Source organism: Mchenga conophoros, linkage group LG23, assembly GCF_057382185.1.
Source record: "Mchenga conophoros isolate Kocher_MC1m ecotype Shallow Benthic linkage group LG23, M_conophoros_male_GT1.1, whole genome shotgun sequence".
Taxonomy (NCBI): domain Eukaryota; kingdom Metazoa; phylum Chordata; class Actinopteri; order Cichliformes; family Cichlidae; genus Mchenga; species Mchenga conophoros.
The window spans coordinates 3,608,919-3,622,979 of NC_140547.1; the positions used below are offsets into that span (position 1 = coordinate 3,608,919).

The window sequence follows — 14,061 nt, forward strand, 5'->3', positions numbered from 1 at the left end:
ATGTTCTCTTTTCATGTGGTGTAGAGCACCGGTGGTGTTTATGAAGGAAATAATACTTCTTGCATTACATAACAAAAGACAAGTAATGACTCTGAGGCAAAGGTGCAGAGTTAAAATTGGGGTTTTGTGCCAGGACTTCTGCACAATATCAGACATGTGGACGGCCACAAGGACAAGCAGACAGCAGATCTTTTGAACTGAAGGGCTACAGACATTAACAGGGTGCCTTCAATCTCATATTTACTCTTTCCCTATCTGTATGCTTTCTTCTGGATGTAATTGACATATTAAAGAAAAATATGCAAAGCCAGTAAAAGTGTGGACAGGCCTATTGGCAGGATTCAGCTGCAGACTTGTTTAACATGTCAAAAATACTTTTGCAGCCGAGTCAACTCTCTTTCTCTCCCTTTCCTGCCTCCTTCTCTCTCCAACACCTCCCCAGATGTGTGCTCTATAAGTGGACGTTGCCGCGATCTGCTAACAGAACATTAACTTTAAAGTCTTCTTTCGTCCCCAGCTATATACGTGCACCATGCTGTAAGTGCTGGCCCCAGTCCAGGAATATCCTGCAGCCAGCCGCTCATAAGCCCTCTTCTAACCAGCCAAGAATGTGGAAAGCTCCTTCAAAGAGAAGCCTTCTACGAGGCGTGGTTAAAGCATGTACCTGGGTCTACAGGTGGCCACATTAGACTAGATGAAACCGTTAACTGAAGTCCCACACCTGTCTCAGAGCAAGAGCCACAAAAGGGAGAAACCGAGTAGTGAGGATGCAGAGATTAGATCTGTTTAGCATGGTTTTCTTGAGTTGTTCCTTCTGTTTCAAGTATGTGAAAATATGAGGTGGCATTCAAGTGGACCATTGTGCAAATCCATAAAGCAAAAACATGCTAACTTTTCTACCTGTCAGACTCTCAAATCTTGATAAATGACTCCCAGCGAAAGTAGTCAGAGTCAAGAGTCAAAGAGCAGAAGTGTCACAGTTTTACAACGTGAAACTTGGTTAAAAGACAACTTGATCAAAGGCACTCAACACAAACAGCCAATCTGAATGGAAAATACAATAAGGGTGCAGACGGACCGAGCTGCCCAGTAACAGAAGTGAACATGGAGTGGTGAGAAGAGGAGTGGAGAGGAGGGGAGAACATGAAAGAGGACAAAGAGCTGCTTGTCTGAGGTCTGTCTGCCCAGCCTGCCGGGAGGGGCTCGGTGCCACTTGTTTGAGGGGTCCCCATGATAAATTTCCACTACTTGACTCTGTCACGCTGTCTGCCACTTGGACAATAACTGAGGTCACAGTAGAGTAGTGGAGCGTTGACATCGGTGCCTGCACAGAGGGGCCACTATCTCTCAACACATGCGCTGATTTCAGAATGCCTGCTCCTCATCATGACTAATACATCTTAAGAAGAGTGGTGGAATGAAGATAAATAAAAGACTTCTCACAGTTGTCTTTTCTTAGACCTGTTTATTTGCATCCATTAATCATGCATATAAGGTCCAAGATTATCCATACAGTTCAAATGCAGCCTATTGCTGCAGGCATGTCAAACAGAGAAGGACAGAGATGAATGGGATCCTACTGGTGAGGAAGCACATGACAGCATTTGAAATAGTGTTCATTTACATCTTTGAAATGACTCTGCCGAAAACCAAACCAAACAAACCTCTGGACTGCTAGTACTGTGAGCCCTCTGGGCTCTTGGTTAGTGGTGACAGCCCCCCTCATAATAATGAGGTACATATACCCAATCATAGCGCATGGCTGTGGTATATAAACCACTATAGCAAATATTTCATTTAAGATCATTGGGATCAATTTAAAAAAACGAGTTCCTGAGTTCGGGTTATTAGAAAAATATCAGGAACATCGAAATGGAAACTAAATTAACTTAATAAGCAGCTAATGAGAAGATTAATTCCAATCTGCACTGTTTTGGGGGTCTGCGTGGCTAGAGCTGCTTCACTCGCGGAAACCTGTCATTTCTCTATGAACCTGTGCTCCCTCCTCTTAAAAGAACCTGGGCTGTGTGTATTATGGGTGGGGTGGGGTACTCACTCAGACCGTCCCACCTCCCTCTTTCCCAGTAAAGACGCTCCAAGTTCGTGGAGCGCAAACTCTCCAAAGAGTTTATAGCTCCTGCTTCAGGACTGCACCGGGTTGGAAGGAGCCAAGAAAAATTTAGAGCAGAAACAGATACTTTCACAAGTGGAGTGCGTCGGGAATGGCGAAGAGGCGGAATGGTCCTCTCGCCGACCTGCACATGTGAGCCCAGAGGCCACCGGTAACTTTTTTTTTTTTGTACTTCAAAGGAGACGGGAAACCGGGCAATAACAGAGAAGACAGAGTGGGGAGAAAAGAGAGAAAAGTCCGCTTTGAGCTGACTCCTACAAGTGTCCAATAACATCGACGGGATGCTCGTTCTGCCTGGAATCAGCTGGGTCTTCCTGAGCGCGCTGCTGCACGCTGTGGCACCCTGGGGCGCAGACCGACCGGGCAGACCGAGACAGTGCGACGCTCCAAAGTCGGTGAGTCGTGTTGGGAGGGCTTTCTTAAGTCAGTGACTCTCCGTGTGCACCGGGATGGACGCGTATTTGAAAGTTAATAATAATCTAGGCTACTCCAAGCAAAGATTTGGCCCCGACAAGGTCGTTATTTAGCCCACATAACTGAATGGTGCTAATAACAACCCTACGGCTTTGTGACACTTGTTGTCTGTTCATCCTAAACACCCCTTTCTCTCTAATAACTTCTTTTTGAATTATATGGCGAAACTCCACTGAAGCATTGGGTCACTTTGGAGGGAGATTCTACGACGGGGGGCGCAGAGTCTAGTTTGTCATTAGGCTGTTTTTCTGACTTAGACACTTGTCTATAACAAGCGCAAAGGCTGATATGACTTTAAAGAAAACAGCCTACAATTTCTTATTACTTATGCTTAAATTTATAGTAACAATAACTTAAAGTTATAATAATAATAATAATAATAATAATAATAATAATAATAATAATAATAATAATAATAATAATAATAACTTTTTGTGCGTTATGTTTATGTAAATGTTCAGGTATATATGAAAGACCCTTATACTGCAGTAAAACTGTGGAGTGGGGACTTAACGTGAAGGAGACTGCCAAGAGAAACTGTTACCGTTTGCCAACTTTATGGCTGTTTATGTGACAAACGCAAGTGGGAACACCCACGGGTGACTTACTTCATTTGGGAAAGTTTCATTGACCTTTCAGAAGTGATCGTGTTTCAGTACTGTGGCGGCTTATTAAAACACTTATCGGGCATATTGGTAAAATTATGGACGTGGCTTGAACTCGCAGACCGTGAGGAAGTGCCGGAGTGCAGCCCGGACATATTCCAGCTCGGTTAATGTGCTTGCCCAGCCGGCTGTCTGACTTCCACTTCTTGCATTTTCGACATAAAGAGCGGGGGGAAAGTTAATGGCCATCGTGACTTCAAGAATCATATCCAACACTCTTTTCTGTTGGAAAAAAAATACAGCACATGAAAACTGCCCAAGAGCCCAGAAACAGTCCAAAACAAAAACAAAACGCTTGGCACTTGAGTGTGCAGAAGATATTATTAAGGAGTTGTTTACAGATCACAGACTTTGTTGTATTAGGTTGTCCTATAATAGTACTGTTGTCAGATATGGCTGAAGGCTTGCTCCATGTGATTTCTAATGCATCAGTACAGTGGTCTCTGTTTTCTGTTAAGAGTAATTACCCCCATAAAAAGGAACCCCGTGCGTCAAGGCTCGCCAGAAAAGTCAAAGCTGCCTTAGTAGAGAGGCTCTCGCCTCTTTTCAGGTCTTACACGAACACCGTCTCACTTTCCACATCAAAACGTCTTCGTTTACGGTTAGGCCCAAGTACACGTCGTTAACGGTGGACGTGCAAAATGCTTTATTAGTTTCCGCCCTTCCAAAATATGATATGAATCCCTTCCAAACCTTTCCCGTTACTCTTCGCAGACGAGTGGCCTTGCCCAGAGTGAAAATGAGGTTAGAAACACAGAAACAAACGCAGTGTGTCTGCAAAAAATTTTGCCCTGAAATCAAATATGGTCATTTTGATTTATTTTGTCTAGCACAAGTTGGTGCCAGTAATTACGGTATGTAAATTGCAATTAATTATGATGATTATAGAAACATACCACAAGAGCACCGCTATTTGAAAAGTTGAAATGACAAAGGCAGCATTGGCAGTATGCAGTGGAGCACAGCTGAAGAAAATCTTGATTAAATTTTAGAAATAAACATTTTCTAAGAAAAACTTTATTTTACAGTAATGGGTTTCATCCCTCAAATGCCTGATTGCACTGTGTCTCAGCGGCCAGAAGTTTGATATTGTTTATAAAAGCTATTTTTTGTCATATTTAAATAATGCCAACATCAAAGTCATAGCACATGCAAAGCACATTTGCAGAGCAGCTAATAAGAAACATGTTTTAAATGCAGTAGAGCCTTATATTCATTTAGAACGACTGTGATTATTTAATTTCAATTTTGACATTTCTTTCTATTAAAGACAACCACAACAGGAAAAAGCTGTAACACAAACTTTGGAGACAAAATCAGTGCTGTACTTGAGACTGTCAGCATTTCGTCCTCATGCCCGATGTCAAAAAAAGAAAGTAAAATCCCAAATATAAGTATCATAGTGAGGTCAGAATTGAGTGCAGGTTTCTTTCATGGTTTTTATGAGCTCCAGTGTAGTATATTTGCACCACAGCCCTGAAAATGCTTCCCAGGCCTAAAGAGGCTTTGGCAACCGAGGTATGCACCTCAACAATACACGGGGGTCTGTTTACAGCCCAGAAGGCCCCTCTATAAACTCCCTGACTGCAAGTGCTCGCAGCACAGCCCCAGGCTGACTAGACTTCATACTTCCTGCGGTGTAATTTTAAAATAGTATTTCAAATTTCTAACTTGTTGACCTGAGCCCATGAGCCAGTAAACCACAACAGAGGAAAAATCTGTCACTTTCAGTTTTAATGCGAGCTCTAACATGATGGTTTTGGTGTTTTTGTTTCTGTTTACTGTTAAAATCGTTTTCCTCTTCTTCTTTTTTGTGTGTTTTTTATAGCAAAGTGACATGAACTCTTTCCTTTGGAGAGTAAAGCGGGCACCTCCTCACCCACCTTCTTACTTATTTGGTACCATCCACGTGCCCTACACCCGAGTCTGGGACTTCATTCCCAACAGCTCCAAGCAGGCTTTCCATGACAGCAATAATGTTTACTTTGAGCTGGACCTGACTGATCCCCTGACCATCTCCAAACTGACCAGCTGCCAGTTACTGCCCCACGGAGAAAACCTGCAGACCCTGCTACCTCGAGATCTGTACCGCCGACTCAAACGCCATCTTGATTACGTCAAACACATGATGCCTTATTGGATGACAGCTGACCAGCGAGGTCGAGGCCTGTATGCTGACTACCTGTTCAATGCTATTGCAGGGAACTGGGAGAGGAAGAGGCCTGTGTGGGTAATGCTGATGGTAAACTCACTCACAGAATGGGACGTCCGGTCCAGGGGGACACCAGTGCTCGACCTGTTTCTAGCTCAAGAGGCAGAGCGAATGGGAAAGACTACAGGGGCAGTTGAGCAAGTGGAGGAGCAGTGTCATCCCCTCAATGGACTCAACTTCTCTCAGGTAAGAGGATGAAATGACTGTCTTTGCCTTTATTTTTCCTGTGTGTACACAGCCAGAATAGCCGAAGAAATGACAAGAACAATTTGGTGAAGTTGGAGCATCGTTTATCCTCCTGAATACATGAAAATATATACACATATACTGCATGCAACTAAGAATGTGGGAGAAGACAACATAAGGAGAAAGAAGTGATTAAAACATGTCTGCTGTAGACAGCTTTATGGTTATGAACGTCCCTCCACCTCACTACACAAACATATTTAACTGCTGAATCTGGAAAAAGGGTGTGAGAGAGTACACAATAACACACTGAAGAAGGTGAGAAGAGAGGAGCGCTCTCTCTCATTTATTAATGCAGACTGTGTGTCAAGCTCTCTGCAGTAATCCTAAACTCATACTGCAATTTGAGAGGAGTGTAATTACCAAATTACTTGATCAGCAAAACACAGGGTGCATATGCATTTTTAATTGATTGTATCATGTAAAAAGCAATGGAAATATGTTTCTATTTAAAGAATTAGTCAGCAGCTTACTTAAAATAGAGGCTGTAAAACATTTTTCAGGGCATGTGAGTTCCCAGACAAAACTCTATTGAGCCTCAAAAGAAGGAGTAAGATGATCTAATAGTTTTTATTCCCTAATGCAGCCTTTTGACAAAATTTGAAATGAGAAATCTGCATGTGTGTTCACAAAGTATTCATAATCAAACACGTTTGCGTGGACTGCCTACACACAAAGGCACGCTCTACATGTAAAAGGTTCATACATCCATGTTGACTGAGTAATGCAAGAGAATCTGTGAGGGCCTGAACCTCCATGCGAGAGGACGGAGGGCTCGGGAGCTAATTTGAGACGCAGCGGGCTTCCTGCCTCTCCTCTTTCATCAGCACCTCCTAACTACGCTGTCAAAGTCGCGTTGCATGCCCTGCACATGCCTGAGAGCTTTACTAACCCTAGAAATAAGCTAGGGCAGGCACACTATGTTTCTCGGGAGAATATTGCCACTGCCTTTGGGAGTTTTTTTCAGTGTTTATGTCTATTATGTGCCGTACAGGTGTCGTTTTCTTATTACCTTAAGGGTAATAATATGTTTCCTGTTTTTAGTGTATTTAATGTTGATCTGCATTTAGTGCGACAGTCACTGCCCCTAAAAACAACACTGCTTAAATTACACCCAAACATGGTTGAGAAGCAGCACACGTCCAGTTTTAGAAAATAGCGTTTATGTTTCTAAAGAACCTTGACTTGACTTTAATCTTTGAGATGTGTTTTTGCATGAAAAGGCTTTAAACAAAATCATATGACGATCTTTCAAATTCAGATAAGCACATTAAATAGAACTTTTATCACAAATAATTTGAATTTCACCCAACCTGTACATAGGCACCACCGACTCCAGAGCTTCCAACCCCCTTTGCTTCCAGACATGTATGAGAACAATCCAGAGCTGAACTGAAACTGACATGGAAACCATTATTCTCAATTATAATAATTTGTGATTTAATCTGAACACTATGGTTGATTGGATCCCTCTACGCTTGACTATAACAGCGATGAGGTCAGAAGGATGGATACACCAAAAGTTGAACAGAAAATGCGTGGGTGGGAATCAGGGGAAAGAGAAGTGAAACACCAGAGAGAGAAAGTCAGAGATACATTGACTAAGGAGGAAGAAACAGGGGAAAGACGGCGGAGGAGCTGCATGGAGAGTGACCGGCATCTTGTTGCTGCTAATGCTAATCTGAAACATAAGCAAAGGGAGAGCTAAAATGGGAGTTACTCTAAACCTGGCTGGCTCACAGATAATTTGGTCCCAATAAAAAGTACATTTTTAACACCATCCCATAACTCTGACTTTACAGAGAGGCTCTTAAAAACGTGATCACTGATCATTTATCACCTATCACACTGTAGGTATCTCAGTGGAGGGCCCGGTCCCACTGTTACAGTACCAGTACAGTGGACTCCTGGGAGATGGGTGGTCTCGAAGCACTGCTTTGTGACTCATGAATTTAGAGGAAGCAGTTTTTGGCTGAAAAGTGGTACGGCAAATAGGAGGAGGAGGCATGTTTAAAGCAGTAATCTTCTGTTTAGTGGTGGTGTTTGTGGTAGCGTGGGAGGGTCAGAGAGATATCAAGTATAGCAGAACCCTCTTTAGACAATTGTGGTCTAACAAGAGTGCAGTTTGTCTGAGACCTCTCTCTGGTCTTTTTAGATGACAGAGAGGTGTGGATGTCTCTGTGAGAGGCAGTTTAAGGCTGTGGAAACAAAGGCAGGCAGGGTGCATGGTTCTTCTCCAGTCCTTTGAAGGCCGATGTAGGTTGACAGCTGGGCGGTACCAAGTGCTTTCAGCGCAGATTGGAAAAGGCTGGAGACAGTGCAGTCAGCAGAGAGAGTGTACACTCCATAACCAACACTCTTTGTATGTCTTTTGTTCCCTCAAGGGTAGATACATATATTACATAATGACTTATCAAGTAAATGCCACTATCACCATAATAATAGCAACTGTACCATGTGTTATTAATGCACAACATCAAACTCCACTGGCTTATTTGCACCTAGAGTCTGTTCATTTTTGGAGTTGGGACATGGAAGAAAAATTGATTTAGTCCAACACTTCTTTTGGGAAATTTGGTGGTGGCGCTGGCCTGTGATAAGCAACAATATTTACTTTGCCTGGGTCACTTGGCAGCTGAGACCACTGGACCACGTCAAAGGGAAATTGCATCGTATCGGTGGCGCCTTTCTCCTGGGCGGGGGTCATGGGTCATGGTGGGAGGTGGTAGCGGAGCCACAAGCAGCAGAGCGGTAAGGAGACTGGCAGTCTGCTGAGGTCAGCCTGGGCACTGCTGAGCAGGCAGACAGAGACCAGTCTGATGGAGTCCCTTGTTCAACCTCTGACCATTAGTTTCCATCAGCTCAAGCTACTTGCGCAAATAGAGAGCGAGAGATAGATGACCGGTGACAGATTCGAGTGCCGTCACCTTAGGCTTGAAAGGAGATTGGGTAATGTTATTACGAGACGGGAGGGTGGTTGGTGAATCCAGTTTCCTCTGAGTAAGAAGGCGTTCTCCTCCCGATTAGGAGGCGCCCTGTTTACAGATGCAGTGACAGTCTGATGTGTCTATTTCAATCAGTGCAGCTCCTGTGGCATTCCTCTGCTAGAGCAGACATCAGCCTGAGGCTTTCTGCTGTGCTGACGCTGCAGCCTCACACATGCTGTGGTCACAGTGGGGCACTTTCAGGCCTGGGGAGATGGCCAAAGTATCACAACAATGTATTTCTTTATGGTAAAATAATGTGCAAAGTGATGACATTAAGATTTTCCAACATGTGCTTGCAAACATATAATAAAAAATACACGATAGCAACCGCTGAGTTTACACACAGCGACCATAAAGTGAAACTTTTGTCTGTCTGGGAAAAAAAGACATTCCTTTTAACAGTGTTTAGACTTTTCCCATAAGTCACTACTACTTTATATGATATTAAATATGATTTGTGTTTGGTTTTCCAATTCAGACTGATACAAATCAGCAATTTTGAAGATGATTTAAAAGCAGTGAAATGGTAAAAATAAAATACAGCCTTTCGACGGCGAATGACTTTTTCTGTGGGGATACTGAGGTTTTTGGCTGTGCGTGGCACTTAGATGATGAGCATTTATAGGCGGTGAATGTAATATTGAGAACCCAGGGTAATGAATGGCTCCAAAAGCTGGGCGAGGTTTACAGAAATGAAATCAAAATAAGATTCTCATGCGTCATATTAAATGATGAATGATACTTTGATTTGTGTTCCTTGGACCGTGTTCACCTAAACAGCACATCTTTAAAGGGTGGAATTAAGCAACCAACCTTAGCCATATCCAAATATTTACATTGTAAGTTTGGGTTTAAAGAAATTGTGTTGGCCACAGAGGATGACTGTCTGCACTATACTCTAACTTCCTCTGACCTCCTCACTCTATTTGGGTCTCTGTTGCCTTCTTCTTCATTCCGTATCCTTTTCTCTGACATGTCCCGAGGCTCTGGTTGTCCCGCTTCTCACCTATTGCTCATCCGCACACACAAATCCAAACGCATAGGCTGAGTGGAAAAAGGAGAGAAGGAGGAGGAGGAAAAGCAGAGATGGAGATTGTCTTTAAAGCATGCTGGTGACGTGCATTCCCTCTTTAAGCGTGACATCTGAGGGTGGTTTACATTGAAGCTATAATTACCTGCGCAAATCTGTTGAAAAACTGCAAGGCAACACATATCAGGCTGATCATCTGGTCCTGTCGGCAGGCAGAAGGCAGTCCCTCTGCTGCACTAATGACTTAATAGGCCCCTAAATGACCAAATCGCCCACTGCCATCTAGAAGCACTTAGACAATTATGTACAGGCCAGAACTCTGTAGGCTGAGGGAGGTACAGAAGCAGGATGTGGACAATGTGAAAACAGGAGCGGCGTGCTTGACAACAGAATAGATCACAGTTCTTGTACGTGGTTCGTATTTTTACAGTCATTTTGCGAGACAAAATGTTTCTTTTGTGGTGTTCAATAGCAGGCTGCAATCAAGAAGTAATGGGAGAATATTGCTACAAAAATCAATCCACTGAACTTAAGTGCCGCAATTTCAGTGTTTCTTTTAAGTTGAGAAAGTTAAGCAAACTCTCGTTACTAAATAAATAAGAATACCCCAAAGCGCATGTGTTTCCAGGTTTGATTTTTTTCCTTGGATCTGTAAAACTTGGACTTATGAACAAGATTCATTAATCAACAGTGTACTGTTAACTTCAGTCTAACCAAAAAAACCTGTAAACCCATGTGCTCGTCTATTAACTCGGTGCAGTATCTCTATTCGTTGCTTCCAACAGAGTTCACGTCCCTTCTCCCTCTGAGTACCTGAGAGACCTGAGGTAATGATTCCACCACATTGTCGCTAAGCCGAGGCAGTGAGTTAAGCACGGCAGGTTGAAGCGCTCTTCCATACTTTTGAATTTATTTTGCCAAAAGCCTTCCCTCCTTCCTTCGCCCACATTCTCCCTTTGGTGGAGAAATGAGGGTTTCTGTCAGGGTAAATTGTAGAGACCTCTTGTCATACTGTGAATTCATCTAAACTCCACACTCTTCTTCACTCAGAACAATGCTGCTGATCACACACACACACACACACACACACACACACACACACACACACACACACACACACACACACACACACACACACACACACTATAGCCAGCTTCTCTATAATTATTTTGTCATCCTAACTGTGGAAATTGCAGTAAATCTTCAGGTACACTCAAAGAAACATTCTTCACTTCTTCACTCAGAGCAATGCTGCTGATCACACACACACACACACACACACACACACACACACACACACACACACACACACACACACACACACACACACACACACACACTATAGCCAGCTTCTCTATAATTATTTTGTCATCCTAACTGTGGAAATTGCAATAAATCTTCAGGTACACTCAAAGAAACATTCACAAGCACACATATTAAACTTTGATATTTTCTCACCACAATAAGGGAAAATTGATTTTCATAAGGCTGGAGGTTGCTTTCTATGGGGAGGGCAGGTAGTTTCCAGGGTGGCTGAAGTCAATCTCAGGTTGTCTGGGCCAGAGGCTGATTGATCACAGACAGGAATGTGACCGACTGATTTCCTCAGAGACCCACTTGGCCCCTCTGGAATGTTGTTGTCTTTTGGGACATTGTTGTTTTATAACCTTTGTTTAACCAGGTTAACCCTGCTAGATCTAAGGATCAGGGTGTGAGCAGCGCAAAAAGCTACACTTTCGTTGTAGAAATTTCTCTCATAATTCTGTTCTTTCCTGATGCATATCTTTAATCTTCATGCCTAGATGGGATAAAACAGAAAACAAAATAGATTTGCTAGTTGTATAAGGTTCAGACAATATTTTATAATGATTTTTATCATAACTCAAGGATTTTATGGGTGTTGGGCAACCACCTGCTCTAAAGGTAGCTTTAGTGTGCCACAAACAATTCTCTTAAAAGAGATTTCCTGGTGTTTTGAACATGGTGGTGCAAATCCCCCATAAATATTTAACTGGGAGGAGATCTGGGAACTGTGAAAGGAATAACATATGACTCTTATCATTTGTTTTTATAGCCATCAGCCTTTTCTTTGACCCTCATATGCCTTCAGCTATGAACAGTGCCATCCTTAAAGAGACCACTTCCTAATTTTAATGCCCATCTAGGAATTGGCATTGCAAATTAGGTTAGGCAAATAATCCTGTGTTCTGCGGCATGGTTCGTGTCACATGTGTGTCTACACAAATAAATTAATGTTTCAGTTTAGTAAAAAAGTTAACAAAAAAACCAAAAAGCAATCTTCAAAACAGAATCCCTCACAGAAGAAAGGGGGGCCACAGAGGGCTTAAATCTAATTAGACATAAAAAATATCTTGTGTACACATGCAAAGCGTAAAACAGTAGTGCCTGACAACTAACTAACCGGACATTGTGGCATGTCAGTATCAGCCTGAAGAGGTGAACATGGAAAAATAGATTGCCAGCGTGCCATGGCATGCAACTTTCCATGTCAGATACTTGGTGGTCCAAGATGAATTCAGCTTCTCAGTCAGCCTGTGACATCAGCCACACATACCTCACACACCTCTCACACACACTGGTGGCCAACAATCATAAATAGGTGCCAGTAGGGAGCAACTGTGTGTATGAGTGTGTGTTGTGTGATGCAGGCTTGTCAGGATTAGGTAGCATTAGCGGAGCCCTCTCACTGAACTCAGTTTTAATGTGATTCCTCCTTTCTACCCCCAACGCCCTGTCCCCATTATACACAACCCAGTGGAGCACTTCAGCTCTGCTTGTACCCTGCCCCTCTAACGCTCACCTCTCTATACCCCCCTTCAGAAAAACATGTTCAAGCTCATTTTCACTCTCACACCCTTTACCTGCATTATCCTGTAAGTCAAATAATATTTTTGTAGTCCCGCTTTTTATGTGTTTTTGCAGTCAGACTTGTGGGGCACATGTACGTCATTTTTTTTGGCAATACTGCGCGTCACACATGGCACATATTCACACTTGGCTCTGTGGAGTGTAAAACAGATTTCCTTCTGCTAGAAGTCTCATATAGAAAGCAGTCATTTGTATGCAGCAAAAATACAATTTTCATACTCCAACTTTCTGGTTCAAGGGGAGTAGGTGACCTGTGAGAGTTAAGATTACCTCCATTCAATAATGTAGATGTAAGATGGCAGGTGAGCGGCTTTCTTTGACAACAGTGGCATTTTTGTAAACTAAGCAGAACAATATAATGCATCAAATGATCCTGTCTGTGAAAAGTCAGCTAGTCAAGCTCTCTGATTAGCATTATGGAGGCAGGGGACATGATTACAGTTCAATTCTGTGAATTCAAAAGACATTTACCTGCACTGTTCTAACATGAGAACATCTCACAGACTTTGTACCACAGAGCTGTCAGAGTAAAGACTGTGTATTTTCTGAGACCCTTGTTACATTGTATTCACATCAGTCAGGTTTTGTGTAGAAAAGTTCAGGGTTGTAGTGAATAAAAATTATAAAATTATAATGTATGTAATGTTTTTGTCAGAAAAAACAAAAACAAATAACAGAACAATTTCATTCTAATGCTATTTTTTTTCTGTCTCTGACTGAGAATGTCTCTCAGCCAAGGTGAAACGACCAGTTGGCTCTCTTGAAGCAAGGCTCCACTCATAAACTTTATTAGGGAGCACATAAATCCTATAGTCCTATCATCCCTTGAACAGTTGGATACAGTTACTCCCTTTGCACACCTCTAGAGGAGTACCTGTGAGCTGAAGCAAAACCAGCAGAGAGAAAAGCATGCAAGAAGTAAGTTAGCGGTAAGGACCAGAGGGTATATAAACAGACAAGACAGAAAGCAGATAATCAGAAAGGCAAGCAGGCAGGAAAGAAAGAAAGACAAGAAGCAGGCGAGCAGGAGAAAGGATCCAGTACCATTAACAACACTGCAGATGCTCTGGTCTGCAGTGTTGTTAACAACATTTTGCAGGGATAGATTACCCCAGAGATAAGCGAAAGCACAAACATTGAGCTCCAAAGGTCAAACTAAGCTTAGCCACTAATTTGAAAAATGCTACCTTCTGCCCAAACTTTCTTCTCGCCATTGCAAATCTGTTCTCAGCCACTCACAGTGCTGTTGCCAGGTTCCTTTCTGTTACACATAACAAAAGTATCTAGACTATATGCGTCTGTCTTTGCTAACCACCTTTTTGAGTTGTATTTTTATAACACACCTGGGTATAGGGTTCTGAAGGTTGATGCACAGCTACTATGTAATTAGACTAAAAACTGTATTGAGTGTAATGTGAACCCATGTA

At 42.6% G+C, this 14,061-nt stretch overlaps 1 protein-coding gene across 2 annotated transcripts in view; it reads left to right on the top strand.

Annotated features, from left to right (window-relative positions):
* Positions 1 to 2,075: 2,075 nt before the first annotated feature.
* Positions 2,076 to 14,061, top strand: part of trabd2b (TraB domain containing 2B) — a 70,906-nt gene continuing 58,920 nt past the window's right edge. For both annotated transcript variants that reach the window (XM_085265491.1, XM_085265492.1), the window contains exons 1-2: positions 2,076 to 2,526; positions 5,099 to 5,668. In XM_085265491.1, the coding sequence (XP_085121617.1) occupies positions 2,413 to 2,526; positions 5,099 to 5,668 (684 nt within the window). In that variant the 5' untranslated portion in view covers positions 2,076 to 2,412. The remainder of the gene's footprint in view (positions 2,527 to 5,098; positions 5,669 to 14,061) is intronic.